The sequence below is a fragment of the Rana temporaria genome, chromosome 3 (assembly GCF_905171775.1).
Source record: "Rana temporaria chromosome 3, aRanTem1.1, whole genome shotgun sequence".
NCBI classification, from domain to species: domain Eukaryota; kingdom Metazoa; phylum Chordata; class Amphibia; order Anura; family Ranidae; genus Rana; species Rana temporaria.
Genome location: NC_053491.1, coordinates 55,690,033 through 55,710,497, shown reverse-complemented (window position 1 = coordinate 55,710,497; position 20,465 = coordinate 55,690,033). Strand labels below are relative to the sequence as shown.

Genomic DNA, 20,465 nt, shown 5'->3' with positions numbered 1-20,465 from the left:
GGACATATATCTATTTTGTTACAAGGCAAAACAATGCTAAACAGGAGCAGTGAGATGCATGCGAGACAAATTTATTGTAACACGGTTACAGCTGGAGTCATAAATGCCTCCTTTGGCTGCTGTAGCACTGCAACTGAATGAAACCTGACCCTGATCACTTCTTATTTCTGCATCTGTTTAGAGTGGAAATTTGTCTCATCTTGAGTGATAAATCTGTTTTAGAACTGCAAACTGTTGCACTTGGCTACCCAGGAATACAGACGCACAGGTTTGTACACCACTTGCAGAGACTTTGCTGTGTCTCACAGCCTGATTTATTTCTAATTGTGTCTCTAATGTGTTTGAAAGAATGTCCCCCAATTTGTTGTTCCGGTGTTTGGATACTAAGCTGGAAATGATAAAAGAAACTGATGAGCAGCGCTCAATGGGCTGAATCCAAACAGTATTGTATGGACAGTGAGTTTAAACCATGAAATCAACGATACCACTATGAGCTCCCAGGCTGGAGGGGTTAACTTTATCCGGAGGGCTCACTGGTGGAGCATGGAAGGGTGCTGGAAACCATGCTGGGACAGATGGAAACCTGGTATACAGTGTTGCTCTAATGGCTGCTGGCTGGAAGCCAGTTCTCGGCTGTGTCCAGGCAGTGATGTTACCACGATTGGCGGGGAGACGTGGAGCCAACTTGGAGGGGAATAAGGTGTCCACTGGACAATGCCTGCCATTGGAGAGAATGCATATGCATGTGAAATGCGTAGTCACGGCAACGGACAGCTTGTATTCCACGCAGATTCACAGGCTTCCCACTTACTCTCCACACCTCCGGCTCGGCGCTGATGTCACCCAGGCACACCTGACAGCTCTGTCCCCGGGTCAGCTTGGCTCTCCCGGTTTGAGTGCAAAATCAGACTCACTTCTGCATAGAAATCAATCAGCTTTTAACCTCGACTTGTTCAATTAAGCTTTTGCAATACAACCTGGAAGCTGATTTCTATGCAAAATTGAGCCTGATTTTGCACTCTCCAGCTTTAGTAAATAAAACCCTGTGTGTTCACACCACATTGCACCTTGCTCACAACATTTTTGCCACACAATGGAGTAAGTGGCCCATAAAGGGTAAATAGATGAGCCCTTTTACTCTAGTTAAAGTGTTACTAAACCCACAAGAGTAAAATCTCTCTGTATATGCAGTAAAGCATGCTTGTTATACTGACTGTGGAACCTAAGGGGTTACTCTGCCACATTTTATAAAAATGCTGTTTGATCCTGTCTTCTCTGATTCTCCCCTTATTTTTCTGTCCCCAATCCACCTGCTGATAGTACTTGGAGGCCCTCTGCCCATGCTCAGTTTGGCATGTATTGCTAGAGAGTTTTTCTTTTTGGGAGAGTGCTTGTGATCAGCACAGGGCCAATCAGCCCTGTCCAGACAGAGGGTCAGGGGTCATGCAGCCTCATGAAAACTCCTCCTACAAGATTTAACCAGGCACTGATAGAAGTTACAAGACTGCTATATACTGCTGATGAGAAAGGGTATTTAGCATATGCCATAGATAAAGATTATATTGAAACTTACTTGGTCCTTGTGACTTGGTCTTAGGTCTTCCTCTACACAGCCAAGTGATGACAGTGGTTATATGGGAGAACAGAACAAATGGAGGAGGGAGCACTGGCTTGCCTTGATAAAACATAATCACAAAATAGCGCTGGAACTTCCACAGGTGATTGGACATTGCTTTACATTCAGCGTACACATTGCTATGGGACACAAAAGACACACCGCCTTGTCAATCACAGAAACATATCATATATACAAAAAAAGTAATTAAATAAGAGATACGTTGATAGATGAAGAAATAATGTAAAACACACACACACATATACAGATGTATAAACCCCCTGGAAATAATCAGTATTTCTGTATGTGTGACCCTAAAAAGGGAGCCCTGCTGGTAGCCTTACTGCTTTTTAGGTTCCTGTTGCTACCAAATACATTTTTATGGAGATTTTCTCCCTTTTCATTTTCCTGTAAAAACATTATTACTGGAAAAAGAAAAGCATCTGCATCTTCTTCATTTCCTAGGAACAACGCTGTCCAAGGCACAAAAAATAAGAAAAAATCTCTACAGTGGGGACACAGAGAGCAATCAGCACTAGGGATGAGCTTCGAGTTCGAGTCGAACATTGCCTGTTCGCCTGTTCGGCGAACAACGAACAATTAGGGGTGTTCGCGGCAAATTCGAAAAGCCGCGGAACACCCTGTTAAAGTCTATGGGAGAAATCTAAAGTGTTAATTTTAAAGGCTAATATGCAAGTTATTGTCCTAAAAAGTGTTTGGGGACCTGGGTCCTGTCCCAGGGGACATGTATCAATGCAAAAAAAGTTTTAAAAAATGACGTTTTTTCAGGAGCAGTGAATTTAATAATGCTAAAAGTGAAACAATAAAAGTGTAATATTACTTACGTGAAAAAGTGCATTTTTCCCGTACATAGAACTGTCCCTGCACAAAGTGTAATTTCTGAAAGAAAAAAAGGCATTTAAAACCGGCTTTGCGGCTCTAATGAATTGTCGGCTCTGGCAATTCAGAGATGATTCATTCATAAAAAAAAAAAAAGCTGGGGGTCCCCCCGAATTCCATTAACAGGCCCTTCAGGTCTGATACAGATATTAAGGGGAACCCCGCCGACAATTAAAAAAAAAAATGACGTGGGGTTCCCCCAAATATCCATACCAGACCCTTCAGGTCTGGTGTGGATTTTAAGGGGAACTCCACCCCAAATTTAAAAAAAAATGGCATGGAGTTCCCCCAAAAATCCACACCAGATCCTTAACCGGGGAAGTTAAACTGGCCGGCCGCAGAAAAGAGGGGGGACAGAGTGCGGCCCCCCATCTCCTGAACACACAAACACCACTTCCTTCGTGAAATGGTAGAGGTACAGTGTACCCCATTACCATTTCACACAGGGGGGGGGTCAGGATCTGGGGGTCCCCTTTGTTAAAGGGGTCTTCCAGATTCTGATAAGCCCCCCGCCCGCAGACCCCCACAACCACCGGGCAAGGGTTGTGGGGATGAGGCTCTTGTCCCCATGTTGAGGGCATGTGGCCTGGTGCGGTTCAGGAGAGGGGGGGGCCGCACTCTGTCCCCCTTCTTTTCTGCGGCCGGCCAGGTTAACATGCTCGGATAAGGCTGAAGGGCTGAAGGGTCTGGTATGGATATTTGGGGGGAACCCCACGTTATTTTTTTTTAATTGACGGCGGGGTTCCCCTTAATATCCATATCAGACCTGAAGGGCCTGTTAATGAAATTTGGGGGGACCCCCAGCTTTTTTTTTTTATGAATGAATCATCTCTGAATTGCCAGAGCCGACAATTCATTAGAGCCGCAAAGCCGGTTTTAAATGCCTTTTTTTCTTTCAGAAATGACACTTTGTGCAGGGACAGCTCTATGTATGGGAAACATGCGCTTTTTCACATGCTGACTTTACACCCCCCCTAGGTACGAAATTTAAAGTAATATTACACTTTTATTGTTTCACTTTTAGCATTATTAAATTCACTGCTCCTGAAAAAACGGCCATTTTAAAACTTTTTTTGCATTGATACATGTCCCCTGGGACAGGACCCAGGTCCCCAAACACTTTTTAGGACAATAACTTGCATATTAGCCTTTACAATTAACACTTTAGATTTCAAATGTTCGAGTTCCATAGACTTTAACGGGGTTCTAAAGTTCACACAAACATTTGGTGTGTTCGCAAGTTCTGATGCGAACCGAACAGGGGGGTGTTCGGCTCATCCTTAATCAGCACCTATCAAAGATTATATCTCTTTCTTTCTATTTCTAAAACTAAAAAAAAGATTGTATCTAAAGTTCCATTTTAACTATGCCAGCAAATGACATTTTACTTACTTGAAAATAGCAATGAGAAGATTAACCATGATAATGTATTGAACAAACACATAAACAGCTTGCAGATATCCATTCAGCCAGCTTCCTGTTACGCAGAGATGTGGTACGACTGAGTCATTGGCACACGCTTGGAAAATGAAAGAAATACATAGAATTACATAAAATACATTCCGTGCAGGAGCAGCCCAACCCTTACCATTTGCCAATATGGAAAGACAAAAACAAAGATATTGGCATCTCTGCATCTATGTTTTCTTTGCATGTGAATAGACTACCAGGAACAGGCTTAAAGGATAAGTTCACCTTTGGAACATGTTAAATGTTCCACCTGTATATAGGGTGTAACGTAATATTTTCTGGCTCCTGCCTCCTCTCCCCCCGATCTGATCCTCCCTGTGACATCGGGAGGGGGAACCTCTCCCCACACCGCTGTCATCACTTAAAACCAGCTTTGCCATGCGTTGCTCTGCCCACATGTTTATATAATTTTTTCACAGAGTTCTATGAATGGATGAACTACATGTACCATTGGCCATTGCAGTTAATGGCTTGTAGCTCTCGTAGTTCATTGATTCTTCCTGCAATTCAGTAACTGCCTGCCCGTACAGGAGGTATGGGTAGACATTGTACTCAGGGTCGCCAGGAGCCTGGCATTGCACCTCCGTTCTGCTGATCACGGGTGCCCTGCTTTACAGGCTCCAATGTAAAAAAACAATAAATGCACTTTTTTCTACCTAATAGGTAGTATCTGCACAGTGTGAAAGGAATGATTTATTGCTAATAATCAATAGTGCCGACAGCTGAACTCACAATATTGCACATAACAATATAAAAACACAAATAAGAAAATAAATGTTGTGCTGTCATCAAATAATTGCTTAAATAGACTTTAAATGCATACCAGCAAATTTATAAATTAATAACGTGCATATAGTGCCTTAAAGGCGTTGTAAAGGTAAATACAATTTCCCTAAATAGCTTCCTTTACCTTAGTGCAGTCCCCCTTCACTTACCTCATCCTTCCATTTTGCTTTTAAATGTCCTTATTTCTTCTGAGAAATCCTCACTTTCTGTTCTTCTGTCTGTAACTACACACCGTAATGCGAGGCTTTCTTCCTGGTGTGGAGAAGGCCTTTTGAGAGGGGAGGGGGCGAGCAGGAGTGTCAGGATGCCAACTAACACACAGCTCCTTTCTCTATCTGCAAAGTAGAGAGTGTCCTGACACTCCTGCTGGCCCCCTCCCCCCTCAAGAGGCTTTCTTCACACCAGGGAGAAAGCCTTGCATTATGGTGTGTAGTTACAGACAGAACAGGAAGTGAGGATTTCTGAGAAGAAATAAGGACATTTGAAAGCAAAATGGAAGAATGGGGTAAGTGAAGGGGGACTGCACTAAGGTAAAGAAAGCTATTTAGGGAAAAAAATTACCTTTACAACCCCTTTAAGCCAGTATTAAATATAAATACAATTCATCCAGTTAGTGCAATCCACATTCATAAAGTCCCCGCTATCTTGCAAGGAAAATTATGTGCAAAATCTCCCCCCCCCCCCAAAAACAAAAAATATTGAAAATTGATACAGTCAATTATTGAAAGATGGTGATCAACATGTGCACATCCTATTGTGCCTGGTACTGTATGTGATCACCCAATTGTGCTACACTCCAAGATGAATACATTTGCCTCTTACCAGAAAGTAAGGTAACCCTTATTAGGGTCTGAACTCGCTTTACCGAGCACACTCTTCACTGTAGGTATGCAGAGTATCTTCCATTAGGAAGGTCCATTGGTAATTAAAGTGGAACTACACTTTATCTGAGCACCACAAAACAAAAATGCTATTTAATTAATTTTTTATATTCAAAGTTACTCCCCCATCCATCCATGTCGCCATGCTTTATTTTGTTGAGAAATCACTTTGAAAAACAGCCCCTATCATTTATGGTGTGGCCATCTTGAGTAAGCCCAGATGATTCATGTAGCAATTACTTCCTGGAATCCCTTAGCTCAGGCATACAAGCAGGAGAGGGTGTGCTTAGCTGAGAAAATCCCTCCTCCCCTTCTGAAGACTGCTGGGATGCATGACATAATTTGCCCTAGGCATGGAAACCAGGAAGTAACTGAACAAATGTATAAAAAAAAGTTTAAAACAAGTAAATATGATATATTTCCCTATCCATTTACTAATGCTAGTAGCATAAGGATTAAAAATAGTCAATGTTGATTGAGAGAGTGAAGTCCTGCTTTAATCACGTGGACACAATCTCCAGATCACTTTGCCAAATATCAATCCCACAAGGTCATATGGGGCAAGATGTATATAAAAGAGGGGAAGAAAACACGCATTGTGCAACATCCACTCGTATTAATAATTTATTAAAAAATACATCTCCTTAAAAGACTGGTAAAAAAAGACAGGCATTCAATACAGATCAGGTCACAATGATCTGCCCGATGTACGTTTCGTCATAAGAGACTTCGTCACTGGGGCAACGGGAATAGCGGTTCTCACAGAAGGCAAGATTAAATAGCTTTACATAGAGCAGACACTAGAGAGAGCTGCCACTTTCCTTTGAGCTCATAGATCAAGCGGTTCTCATGCCTGGAAATATGGCAAACTGCATTGCTCCCCCTGCCAGTGGGATGAAAAATATTATATGCCTTTCTTTTTTTCATATTCTTGATCTCACAATTATCAGGGGTGGCAGTGGATTTAGTACTAAAAGCTTTTTCAAGAAAACCAACAGGAATAGGTACATTCCATTACACAGTTTTCATCATCCCAGTTGGCTGACGGGTATACCTTAAAGCCTATTTTTGAGGATCCAATGCAACTGTTTTAATGTGAATGCTTTTATGAACCAATAACAGGGATCTAACTAGAAGGGCTAGTCAAATCAATCACTTGATAGAACTATACAAGTTACATCTGTCAACAGAAATTATTTCTTAGTGCCTAGAGAAAGAGGGAGGAACAATTTAGGTTATGAGTGGTCCTTCCCCACCACTTATTTTAGTCAATATAAAATTATTAACAAATTGTTTAACAGACACTGGAATATCGAAGAGTGATGAGGTATTGGGCCTGTGTCAGTTCACCTGTGGCCAGGTGACAAGTGCACCCCGTTGGGGTCAGGGATGCACCACAGGGTAGTGAACCCTATAGCCGACTGCGTGAGCCCAAGATTCCCCAGGGCGCGGAGTCTAAGACCCAGCTTTGTGTTCACCAGAGCTTCTAATGGTGAGGATGGCCTTCGCTGCAGCTGGATCCAGGTCGCGACCCCTGGGATCCCCTAGGTCACGCTCCGCAGGGGGAGAGGGGAAGCAGCACCAGGACAAGCGATAGTGATGGGTAAGCTGAGGTCAGGGCAACAGGCAGACAAGGGTAACCGAGGGACAGGCAAAAGGTCAGGGTCACAGGCAAACAGGAGAAGTCAGGGATGAGCCAAAAACGGTACACAGGAAGGTAAACGTGGCACACTGCAGACAGGAACTTAAGCTAACAACAAGGTTGAACAGCAAAGCAGACCTGCAGTGCAAAAGTTAATATAGACTTCCTGGGATGACTTGGGGTGGGGCCATACAGGAAGGAGAGATGATAAAAAGGCAGCCAGAAGAGGGTCAGGCCTCTAATGGACACATGAGGAGAAGGTAAGCTGCCAGACATTATTGCATGTCCATGACAGCCTGACTCTTCCAGAGCAGGGGTCACTAAATGGCGGATGGCATTCTGGACTCGGACCGAATTATAGTCCTATCCGGACTGCGGCTCCTCCATCCAGTAGCCTGGTTGTCCTCTCCTAGTGATAACTTCCTTTCTTTGCCGCTGGCAGGCAGAAGGCACGGTACACCAGGACCGAGGGTGGGAATGCCCAAGCTCACAAGCTGGTTCTTTTCTGCCAAGACATGGGGTGGCATGTCAATAACCTGCCTGCCAACAGGGAATCCTGGGCAGTCATGCCCCCATCCAAACACACCACACACACCCCCCACCAATCATGGTGTAGGGTAGGATTGGAAATATTTTAGATGGGCTATGTGAAAGTAACTGGGAAACAAGAAAGGGGCCTGTCGAGGGGACTGGAATACAAGAAAAGGGGGCATTGAAGGGCATTGGAATAAAAGAAAGAGGGAGCTGTGAAGGGGGGGACTGGCATACAAGAAAGGGGGGAGCTGTGAAGGGCATTGGTATACAAGAAAGGGGGGCTATGAAGGCCACTGGTATACAAGAAAGGGGGCAGTGAAGGGGAATGGGATGCAAAAAGGGGGGGGTGCTGTGAAGGGGACTGGGGTGCAAGGAAAGAGGGGGCTGTGAAGGGGACTGGGATGCAAAAAGGGGGTATGTGATGGGGACTGGGGTGCAAGGAAATAGGGGGCTGTGAAAGGGGCTGTTATACAAGAAGGGAGGCTGTAAAAGGACTGGTATACAAGAAAGTATGGGGCTGTGAAGGGGGTGCTATAATATAAAGGTGGTCTGTATTGGAAAGGGGTGCTGTGATGTAAAGGGGGTGTATTGGAAAGGGGAGTGCTGTAATGTCAAGGGGGTGCTGTGATGTAAAGGGGGTGTAATGTAAATGGAGTGATGTATTGTAAAGGGGGGCTATATTGCAAAGGGAATTGCTGTGAAGACGGTGCTTTGTTGTAAAAGGGGCACTGTAATGTAAAGGGGGGCTGAATTGTAAAGGGGATTGCTGTGATGTAAAAAGGGGGCTGTGTTGTGAAAAGGGCTGTGATATAAAAGGGTGGGGGCTGTGATGTAAATGGGAAACTGCAATGTATTGGTGGGGAGGGGCTGTGATATGAAAGATCTGGGTCCTACCACAAATATGAGACTCGGACCCCTGCTGGACCACAATTTTACTGACCAGACCTGTGTGAATTTTAATTCCATACCCCTGCCCTAGAGTAATCTTCAAGGAGGCACCTGCACTTAGACATTTTGTGGCACCTAACAATATAGAGCCACCCATTAAGTCTTTTTTGTTTAGGAATTTACAGGGTTTTTATCCCTGTAGGAGGTACCCTGTGTGCCGGTGCTGTGGGTCCAATTCTATTAGGACTCTTAAATTTTGCATCCACAGTAACAGGAAGAACATATGAGATTGATGGTTGTATAACCTGATCTACCCTTTTCACATATCTGGAGTGTTGTTTACTATCGTCTAAATTGCCAATTGTATGATGTGGAGTTACATATGATTTGGGAGGTCATAACCCTCGTAGGCAATGGCACGTTGTGATGGTGAACAGATTGTCAAATCATTATCTAGAGAAGGAAGTGACGTTGATATGTACTACTTTTTGTCTGTGAAGAAAACTAATAAACACTATTGAAACATAACCTGATCTACTAAGAATGTGGCATAACTTTAACAGTGTAGCTGTGGGCTAAAATATGTAGGGAGGACTAAAGTGACTTTACAAATATGTGTAGGGGAATGCCTTGCTAACATTAAGATAGGGTTTAGCATACACTGTCTATAGAGAAATGTTTTCCTTAAACATGGCAAAAATCTATCAGAGTTAAAGTTAGTGGGTATAGGAACTTTTTCATCCCACTATTTCCAGGCGTGAGACCCACTGGATCTATGAGCTAAAACCCATTGTCCACAGGGGCTTAACATTGAATGGGACTTAAATTGTTTCATTAAGACCTTCCCACCCGGCCTATAGCAAAATTATGTCAACGCAGGGGTTCCATTGTTCTGACTTGACGTTATATGTTGTCCTTCAGAACAAGATGATCAAGCGCACCCCGGGGGCCGTCTATCAGTGCCCATCTGTCTCAAAATAAATGATAAAAATGTTGTTTGGGTAAAGCATTTGAAGGGCCGCGCATTTGTCATTCAAAGTGCCACAACGCTGAAAGCTGAAAATTGGCCTGGGCAGGAAGGGAGAGAAAGTGGTTAATAATAGTAAGGTCTTGGGAGGAATAAGAGGGCTTGTTGTTTGGTTTATTAAATATTGACATTCCACTGTAGAATTTTAATTTTGATCTAATCTTAGGGATTTTTTCAATTTTTATTTAATTTTATTTATTTAATTTTATTTTAAATGGTTTTAATTTTAATGTAAGCATTTGCTGAATTGATTGTAGCGTTCCTAGAATACACTGCCACTTCTACTTATATATGTATAACATATTTTTTGTTGTTGCTTATTATAAGTATTTTCCCCCATTAGGTTGGGTAGGTACAAATATTTAACTAGGGTGTAAAATCTTTGATTTATATTTATCCTGACAGTGTTTCAAATACAATACACGGGTTGTGGACCCTCTTGACTCTAGTAATATGGCAGCCGCTATGTTGACAATAACTTGGGAAGTGGCAGGCCTCTCTAGTGTCCGGTCAATGTAAAGCTATTTAATCTTGCCTTCTGTGAGCACCGCTATTTCTATTGCCCCAGTGACGAAGCGTATGTCAGGCGGAGGAAGTAGTGGTGACATTAGCATGCCCACCGGGGGGGGGGGGGGCGGACATAATCTGTATTTAATGCCTGTCTTTGAACCTTTGAGTCTTGTAAGTAGATGTATATGTTAATAAATTATTAATACGAGTGGATGTTGCGCAATGGGGTATTTCCCTTCCCTCTCATGCCCCATATGACCTTGGGGGGATTGATGTTATGTGAAGTGATCCGGAGATTGTGTCCAAGTGATTAATTACCCATGGGCCTTCCTAATGGGAGATACTCTCCATACCAATAGTGAAGAATGTGTTCACTAAAGTGAGTTCAGACCCTAATAAGGTCTTACTTTCTAGTAAGAGGCTAATTTATTCATCTTGGAGTGGAGCACGATTGGGTGGGCACCTACAGCGCTAGCACAATTGGATGTGCACATGTTGAACACCATCTTTCAACAATTGACTGTATTTGGGACTTTTATCAATTTTCAATAATTTTCTGGGGGGATTTTGCACTTTGTTTTCCTTGCATGATAGCATGGACTTTATGAATGTGGATTGAACTAATTAGATGAATTTTATTGATATTACTTACTGGCTTAAGGCACTATATGCACTTTATTATTAATTGTTTGCTGCTATGCATTTATATGAGTCTGTTTAAGCACTTATTTGATAACAGCAAACCATTTATTTTCCCTTTTGCATTTTTTTACCTGCAAAAAGATGTGCATTTATAATTTTTTCAGAACAGGTAAACTTTTCTTTTAAACACTATGGCCCGGATTCTCAGTGGAGATATGACGGCGTATCTCCAGATACGCCGTCGTATCTCTGCGTCCGGCCGGTCGTATCTATGCGCCTGATTCTTAGAATCAGTTACGCATAGATATCTGTTAGATCCGACAGGCGTAAGTCTCTTACGCCGTCGGATCGTAACTGCATTTTTAAGCTGACTGATAGGGGCGTGTACGCTGATTTACGCTGCGAAATATGTAAATCAGCAAGATACGCGAATTCCCGAACGTACACGCGGCCGACGCAGTAAATTTACGCCGTTTACGTTAGGCTTTTCCTGGCGTATAGTTACCCCTGTTATATGGTGGCGTAAGTGCGGCGTACCAATGTTAAGTATGGTCGTCGTTCCCGCGACAAAATGTAAACATTTTGCGTCGTTTGCGTAACTCGTCCGTGAATGGGGCTGGACGTAATTTATGTCCACGTCAAAACCTATACGTCCTTGCGGCATATTAGGAGCAATGCACACTGGGAGATTTCCACGGACGGCGCATGCGCCGTTCGTGAAAAACGTCAATCACGTTGGGTCACAGAAGATTAACATAAAACACGCCCCCCTATCCCACATTTGAATTAGGCGGGCTTACGCCGACCGATTTACGCTACGCCGCCACAACTTACGGAGCAAGTGCTTTCAGAATACAGCACTTGCCCATCTAAGTTGCGGCGGCGTAACGTAAATTGGATACGTTACACCGCCGCAAACATACGCGCTCCTACGAGAATCTGGCCCTATCTGTGCTTTTCTTGCAACTATAATTTCCAGTTGTAAACTAGATTCGGACACTTTCTGTCCTAACAAAGGGTTACAAATTGAGTAGCGTATTTTAATTCTGCATTGTATAGTAACAAAAGGAAGCTGTCCTGTCCTTGGAACAGACTCATTCTGAGATTATCCACAAATGCCAACACTCTACCATAAGGCCTTCTCCTGAGAAACATCAAAAAGGTAAGAAATATTTATAAGCATTTTTAAGTATGCTGTGTAAATGGGAACACATAACAAACATAGTGGGGTTTCTCAAATTTGACTACAAAATTAGAAATATGTCTCCTGCTGGTTGTAAAGTGTAGGCACAACTACTGTTGCAAAGCTACTTGATTTCCCTGTAGTGTCAAGGCAGCCCAACATAGTGATGAGCCAATAGCAATGTATATGATGAATGATTGGCCAAGAGCAACCTCTTCCCTTGTTGATAGATACTGGACTTACGATCAATTTCATAAGCAAACATTTCACCAAACATCATCCAGTATGGTCGAAATGCAACATCTTGAGCAAAAGAAAAAGAAGGCTCCTCGTGAGGATGAAGAATTCCTTGCTTTGGGACACCAAAGGCTACCACAACAATCCCCATTATAACAACAATGAAAAACATGTTTGACACCTAAAAGAAAAATAAATAGTTTGACTATTATTATTATTATGATAAAAAATTAGACTTTACAATCACTTTAAATCTGTTGTTTTTGTGGCAAGGCAACCACCAAATGTATCTAAAAGCTAATGAAAAAATCAAAAGGACTAACACAAGTTAACTATCACTCATACACACATAAGCAGACATCTAGTGTTAAGCTGGTCAAACATAGATCACATTTTTGCCAATTCCATCTAAATTGCACTCAAATTGAGCAGTGGGCCACCCTGTAAGCAGCAACCACCTTAGTAAACTTTGATAAAAAAAAGAAATATATATCGGAGCATCGTGGAAAATTGGCAAATGAACAGTGATTGCATCCTATTAAATGCAGTGGCTATCTGAATACAATAGAGAAGAGTCCTCCATTCACATTCTTTACCATTGATGGAGGAATCCTTGCTTATGGCTAGCCTTAGGCAGGCCATACACGGTTGGAATCTCAGCCAGTTCAGCAGGAACCAGTCAAGATTCAAAACCGTTAGACCCCTTTCACACTGGAGCGTATTGCAGGCGATATAGCGTTAAAAATAGCGCCTGCAATCCGCCCTTAAAAATCTGTTACATTCACTCCAGTGTGAAAGTCCGAGGGCGCTAGCAGGATTTGTGCTAGCAGGACAGTAAAAAAAGTCCTGCTAGCCGCATCTTTGGAGTGGAGAAGGAGCGGTGTGTTTACCGCTCCTCCACCGCTGCTGCACATTAAAATCAATGGGACAGCACGGCTATACCGCCCACAATGCGCTGTTTCAGCAGCGCATTGTGGGCGGTTTTAACCCTTTCTCGGCCACTAGCGGGGGTAAAACCACCCCGCTAGCGTCTGAAATGCGCCGCAAATCCGCCCATAGCGTCGGCGGTAAAAATATCTGCATTTTACCGCTGACACTATGGGCAGCTCAGTGTGAAAAGGTTCTTAATGGGCAGGCTGAATGCACCAAGTTAATCGACCAATCCACTTGGGTACATCCAGGGTGACGGATTCTCTTGTGATTATCGCTAGCACCTGCTATAGCAATAATCACTGTCTTCTCCTGGTAGGGACAGCTTCCTCCTTCGAGAAAAGACAATGGCACAACAGGAGGTATTCCCGCAATCAACACTGTCTGTGTTGATGGGGGAATCGAGCATGGGTTGCAGGAAAGAAATTCGCTCTGTGTATGGCTGGCCTTAAACAGCCCTGTTCAAGGAAAAAAAAAACCTTAGTTCCAGCCCTTCTCTTCCCAGACTAAGTAAAGAAAGGAAGCTATGATACATGTAGATTTGGAACTTGTATATAACTGATTGTTTAGTTTGAAAAGAATTCTGCTTTAAAGCGGTTGCATACCCTCTCTGACCACTTGCACCTACAGGTAAGCCTACATTAAGGCTTACCTGTAGGTGCTTGCATGTAGGTTAAGGAGACATTTGCAGAAAATCGGGCACTGATGTCTACGGTGCATGCACGCCGTAGACAACGGCGCAGGCGCACTGAATGGGAGCCTGCCGAAAAGTGCCAGAAATGTACGTATCGCGGGAATTGTGCCGTTCCACGCGCATGCCAGTCACAGTGCCAGAGAGGCGATACCCGGAAGTCACTCTGGGTATCATGGCAGCGGCGGAGGAGAGGAACGAGGGTCGGTGCGGGTTTTTCGATCTAAGGTAAGTAATTGATAATGAGCTAGTATTCTAGTCATACTAGCTCATTATGCCTTTGCCTTGCAGGCTTCTTTTTTTTTGGGGGGGGGGGGTATACAACCACTTTAATCATTTTTTTTTCCAGAAATGCATACCTGGATTAAAGAGCGTTAATCTCTTCTTCTGAAAGTCCCTATTGTTTGGCTGTTATGCAGATCTTATGGCTTTACTGACCCGGAACAAAAACACATGTGGGGATCTACTGCCCTCTCCTGTCTGAATTTGCAAATGCCTGTAAATACATGTACTTTCTGCCCCTGGCTCATTGGCTTTAAAAACCCTAGAAGGGGGAAGCGAGAGAGAGAATCCCCTCTGTTTACAGAGGCACTATCCTGGGTGGTGGCACTGCCAACTTTTTTTTATCAAACCCACTCTTCCACTTAGTGAAGGTTCTGGTTCCCTTGTTTACTTACATGTTTAGCACGATATCCTGTTTAGGGGGGGGGGGCATTTTTCATACCCCCCCCCCCCCCCCCAAAAAAAGGCTACACACAGATCAGGAGTTAGTAATTCACTAGCTGCATATTTCTTTTGGCTCAGTGATTGAATGCAAGATGGACAGGGGGCCCCGGCCAGCATTTTCAGGGGGCCATATTAACTCAGTATAGCAAAATATTAGACCATATAGGCTTACCATTTTCGCCAATATGAAAACGTAGAGGCCAGCATCTTGATTCACATTTAATAAATCCAACAACCTCACAAACCAGAACATTGTGTTGAGACAGTAGATAATTCTTCCAGATACAAAAACTAAATCCTCATCGGAGGTGCTGTCGGGTATATTTCTAGAGCCGAATCTTAGACCAAAACCGATGAGGAATGTTAAAATTCCCAAGAATTCATTAATATTCAAGTAACTGCTGAAATGTGTTTTAAGCTTCTGGCTTATTTTACCAGCCTCTGAAACGAAGATCTGCAATGAAAAGAAAAATAGGTTTAGCAGGGCTAGGTTAAGATGGACGCAGAGAACTCACAGATCTCCCCCACTGCGCCATTTTATTTTGACAGTGAGGACTCCCCCTGACAATATACACACATCAGTGCAGTAGCCATTGACTGCAGTGGCTGACTGAATGCTGGTTTTCCCAACATGACTGTTCAACAGAAGCCAGTTGTTAGACTTAAGGCCGTACACACGATCGGATTTACCGACGGCAATTGTGTGATGGCAGGCTACTGTCGGAAAATCTGACTGTTTGTATGCTCCATCGGTCAATTGTTGTCGGATTATTCGCCAACAAATGTTGGATAGCATGCTTTAAAATTTTCCGACAACAAATGTGTGTAGTCGGATTATACGATCGTGTGTACACAAGTCCATCGGACAAAACTCCAAAGTATAAACACTCATGCTCAGAAGCAATGATAACCATAACACAACGTTAGCAGAAGTTGCCCAAAGGGTGGCGCTAAAGAGCTGAAAAACCACCTAGTTTTGTGTTTGTTGGCCGACAATTCTTTGTAGTTTGTATTAGGGTTGTCCCGATACCACTTTTTTAGGACCGAGTACAAGTACCGATACTTTTTTTTTTGTACTTGCCAATACCGAATACCGATACTTTTTTTTAAATGTCCCCCCACAAATGCAGCCATGTCCCCCCGACAAATGCAGCCATGTCCCCCCACATATGCAGCCATGTCCCCCCACATATGCAGCCATGTCCCCCCACATATGCAGCCATGTCCCCCCACATATGCAGCTATGTCCCCCCACATATGCAGCCATGTCCCCCACATATATGCAGCCATGTCCCCCACATATATGCAGCCATGTCCCCCACATATATGCAGCCATGTCTCCCCACATATATCCAGCCATGTCTCCCCACATATATGCAGCTTGCAGCCATGTCCCCCCACATATTGCAGCCATGTCCCCCCACATATTGCAGCCATGTCCCCCCACATATTGCAGCCATGTCCCCCCACATATTGCAGCCATGTCCCCCATATATGCAGCCATTGCCCCCCCTACATATATGCAGCCATGTCCCCCCACATATATCCAGCCATGTCCCCAAACATATTGCAGCCATGTCCCCCCACATATGCAGCCATGTCCCCCAACATATGCAGCCATGTCCCCCCACATATATGCAGCCATGTCCCCCAACATATGCAGCCATGTCCCCCATACCTAATGATGATGCCGCCGCCGCCGCGTTAATCACCGTGCGGTGAACATTACAGGCACCTTTAGTTTGAATAGCTGTTTTCCCTGCCACGCCGTGTAAAGGACACTCCCCCTTGCTCGGGATTGGACAGATCCCTCCAAGGGGGAGTGTCTATACACGGCGCTGCGGGCAAAACAGCTTTTCAAACTAAAGGTGCCTGTAATGTTGGCCGCACAGTGATTAACGCGGCAGCGGCGGATTTGCGATATACGGCGGCGGCGACGGGCAAGTATTCTATTTAGGCATCGGGGGTATTTGCGGGAGTACAAGTACTCCCGCAAATACTCGGTATCGGTCCCGATACCGATACTGGTATCGGTATCGGGACAACCCTAGTTTGTATGCAAGACAAATTCCTGGCCAACGCCCTTCGGACAAAAGCCCTACCCTTTGTCCGCGGAAAATCCGATCGTGTGTACCAGGCTTTACTTTGTTGAACAGAGCAGGGAATACACACATTGAAATTTGGCCAGTTTCTATACATCTATACCCTGCTTTTGTTTCATTAGTGGCATCCCCCCGGTGCTAAAATGGGGAATGCAGATGGGTTGTCCCGAGTGCATGCCTGCCTGGCAACCTGTGTCCCAACCCTAGGGTTGAAACAAGAGGGGGGGGGTATGTGACAGGAAGTCAGGTAAATCTGTGGATGTTGTCACAGACGGGACATACATTTCTGCCTTGTTAAGACAATACACCAATTGTTATTAGGCGTCGGCTGCAAAACTAGCCAGAAAAGGTCTAAGAGCGTTGGAAAACTTCAGCTGTTCAGAATGAGGCAATTAAGGCCTCTATAAGTAATCCAGAGGATTACCACTGATTTGCTGCATCCTGAGGATTTGTGAATAAGGAGAGCAGTGTACTGAAAGTCTTCTGAGGAGGTGAGGAAGTGATTGATTTTTCTGTGTGATAAAAATCAAAAGACTATTGTTTTTCTGCTGTATGACCAGCAGTGTCTGCCCAGCACTAGGCTGTGCCAGACTCCATAGATAGGTTCCTGTGTGGTGAAGATAGACGCCCCAGGGCCAGGGTTTATTTTATGTTTGATTTTGTTTATGCTGTTTGGATGCTTGCACGTGTTTTCAGCAAGATGGAAGAATAAACCAAAATCTTTGTTTTCAACCGTCTTCGACTGCCTGTCTGTATAAATTCAGTGTGTAGTGAACCCATCCAAGGGGTCACACACCCCGCTACCGAGCTAATCCCTTACACTTGACAAGAATCCCGTCGAGAAAAACACATTTTTTTTTTCGACGGGATTCTCGCCCGTGTGTACAGGGCTTAATGCCGCGTACACACGGTAGTTTTTCGGCATGAAAAAAAACCCGACGTTTTTAAAAAAGTAATTTAAAATCATTGTGTGTGGGCTTCACATAGTTTTACGGCTTCTAAATGACGTTTTTCGGGTTGTAAAAAATTATTGTGTGTGGGCTAAAACAACGTTTTAAACCCGCGCATGCCCAGAAGCGAGTTATGAGACGGGAGCGCTCGTTCAGGTAAAACTACCATTCATAATGGAGTAAGCACATTCATCATGCTGTAACAGACAAAAAAGCGCAAATCGTCTTTTACTAACAAGGAATCAGCTAAAAGCAGCCCAAAGGCAAATAGAACTTCCCCTTCAGAGTGCCGTCGTACGTGTTGTACGTCACCGCGCTTTGTTCATCATTTTTTTAAAACGATGGTGTGTGGGCAACATCGTTTTTAATGATGAAGTTGGAAAAACGTCGTTTTTTGGACATGCTGAAAAATGTCGTTTTTTTTTATGCCGAAAAACGACCGTGTGTACGCGGCATTAGTGTATGGCCAGCTAAACAGAAGTGATGAAACATGACCACTGTCTGGTCGCTATTAAATATCATTTGCATTCTTGGTGCAATGCTTCAGGACCTCATTGAAAGAGTATTTAAACTCAAGGGGCCAGATCCACAAAAGAATTACGCCGGCGTATCTATTGATACGCCGCGTAATTTCAAACTTCCCGCGTCGTATCTTTGTTTTGTATACACAAAACAAGATACGACTGAATGAGGGATCGATCCGACAGGCGAATGTCTTAGTACGCCGTCAGATCGTAGGTGCATATTTACGCTGGCCGCTAGATGGCGTTTCCGTTGAATTCCGCGTTGAGTATGCAAATTAGCTAGATACGGCGATCCACGAACGTACGTCCGGCCGGCGCATTTTTTTACGTCTTTGCGTTCGGCTTTTTCCAGCGTATAGTTACCCCTGCTATATGAGGCGTATCCTATGTTAAGTATGGCCGTCGTTCCCGCGTCAAATTTTGAAAATAATACATTGTTTGCGTAAGTTGTTAGGGCTTTGCGTAGAATGACGTCACTGTCGTAAACATTGGCTTGTTCCGGTTTAATTTCGAGCATGCGCACTGGGATACCCCCACGGACGGTGCATGTGCAGTTGAAAAAAAACTCAGTGTGTCCTGAATGCAGAGTTACTGCTCATGTGCCAGTGATGCCATTGACTGTAGACAATGTGGATATTTTCTAAATGGCCGAAGTTTAGAAGATATTCACAGTATGTACAGGTAAGCCTTATATAAGCTTTATTATAAGCTATAGTTTACAACCACTTTAATAAAATGTCTATCCTTTCCCTATTTCACGTGCATCTCTTTTTTTTTAAAGGTATAATTTGTATTGTTTACAAACAAACAGATAAAAACATAAATGCATATGTAGCATTAAAGGAGCAAACAGTGCTTATTCAGCAATGAGGTAAAGTTACACGGTATCCAGTGAGTGAGAACAAAGTGATTGAGGAGTTTCATTGTTACCTTCTAAGATCTAATAGAACAATTAGAAGTCAGTTAACATTTTCAGAGAACTCAAGGAGCAGGTGGTATAGTGAAATCTGAACTATGGATTCCAAATCTTATTAAACGTTTTACATCAATTTGTATAATAGTATAGCTTGATTGACTATAGTGAGCCAGAAGGCTATAGTAGGTGAGGATTGGGATTTCCAATGCATAGTTATCGTTTTCTTTGCATAAAACAGGATAATTCTTAGCAAAGTTTGTACATTCTTAGATATATCTTCATTGTCTATAATATCCTAGCAGGCATCTCAGGGGAAAACAAATGTTATACAACTGAGTGAGGGAGCTGATAAGGGCCGTGACCCCCGACCAGAATTTCCTAATCGGAGGGCATTCCCACATTAAGTGAAAAAATGTACCATCAGCCATGCCACATCGGGAACATGTTGCGAATGACAGTCTCTTTTAGTCTATAAACAAGTAAACAAGGGGTAAATTAGGACCTGTATAAGAATTTGGTTTGAACAACTTTATCCCGGGAAGAGATAACAGATGATACCTGGAGGGGAAGCACTTCCTGCCAAATATCCTCCGTCAGCTCTGGTATGTCAGAGCACCATTTATTTTTGGTGGTGCTAATCCTAGTTGTCGTAGTATGAAGGAGATTTTTGTAGTACGTGGATAAAAGTGTGAGACGGGTCAGTCAATAAGCGGTTCGAGTAGGGAGGGTTGGATATCTATGTTTCGGAGGACTAACTGTGTCACAGTGGTATGGCGTATCTGCAGATATCAGAAATAAGCCGTAGGAGGAAGGCCATAGTCCCTGCGAAATTCCGCAAAGGATCGAAAGCCGTTCACTGTAAATAGGTGGGAAATCAATCTAACTCCCCTCTTGAACCAGAACCCACTGTCTGTTCTATGGAAGAATTCTGGTAGACCCGGGTTACCCATGACATGGACATTTTATAGATAGGCAACTCCTATCCTCGTATTGATTAATGGTTCCAAATTAAGAATAACTACTGCAGTAGGGAACAGACACAAAAGATACACTCAGCATCTTTCCAAATAACCGTTCTCTTTTATTATGACGCAATTGAAGGTTTTTATACACATGATTACGTAGGTATCACATTAATATTACAATTGTACTTTAATGGTAACAAGGGGCGTAACATAGGCAGACTAATTCTAATCGGGAATCGAAGGAATGCAAACATGTAATGAAAACATTATTAGTGCCGTGTGCACAGTGAGGTCAGTGTGCAATACATACAGTATAGAATACAATTATATACAGAAAATACAAATT

General features: G+C 43.4%; 1 protein-coding gene across 2 annotated transcripts in view; it reads right to left on the bottom strand.

Moving 5' to 3' along the window:
• The window catches only part of LOC120931300 (transient receptor potential cation channel subfamily M member 7-like), a 182,685-nt gene that overhangs the window by 41,599 nt on the left and 120,621 nt on the right, over positions 1–20,465 (bottom strand). For both annotated transcript variants that reach the window (XM_040342599.1, XM_040342598.1), the window contains exons 21-24: positions 14,835–15,116; positions 12,322–12,496; positions 3,908–4,034; positions 1,574–1,755 (exon numbers count right to left, since the gene is read on the bottom strand). In XM_040342599.1, coding sequence (XP_040198533.1) covers positions 1,574–1,755; positions 3,908–4,034; positions 12,322–12,496; positions 14,835–15,116 — 766 coding nt within the window. The remainder of the gene's footprint in view (positions 1–1,573; positions 1,756–3,907; positions 4,035–12,321; positions 12,497–14,834; positions 15,117–20,465) is intronic.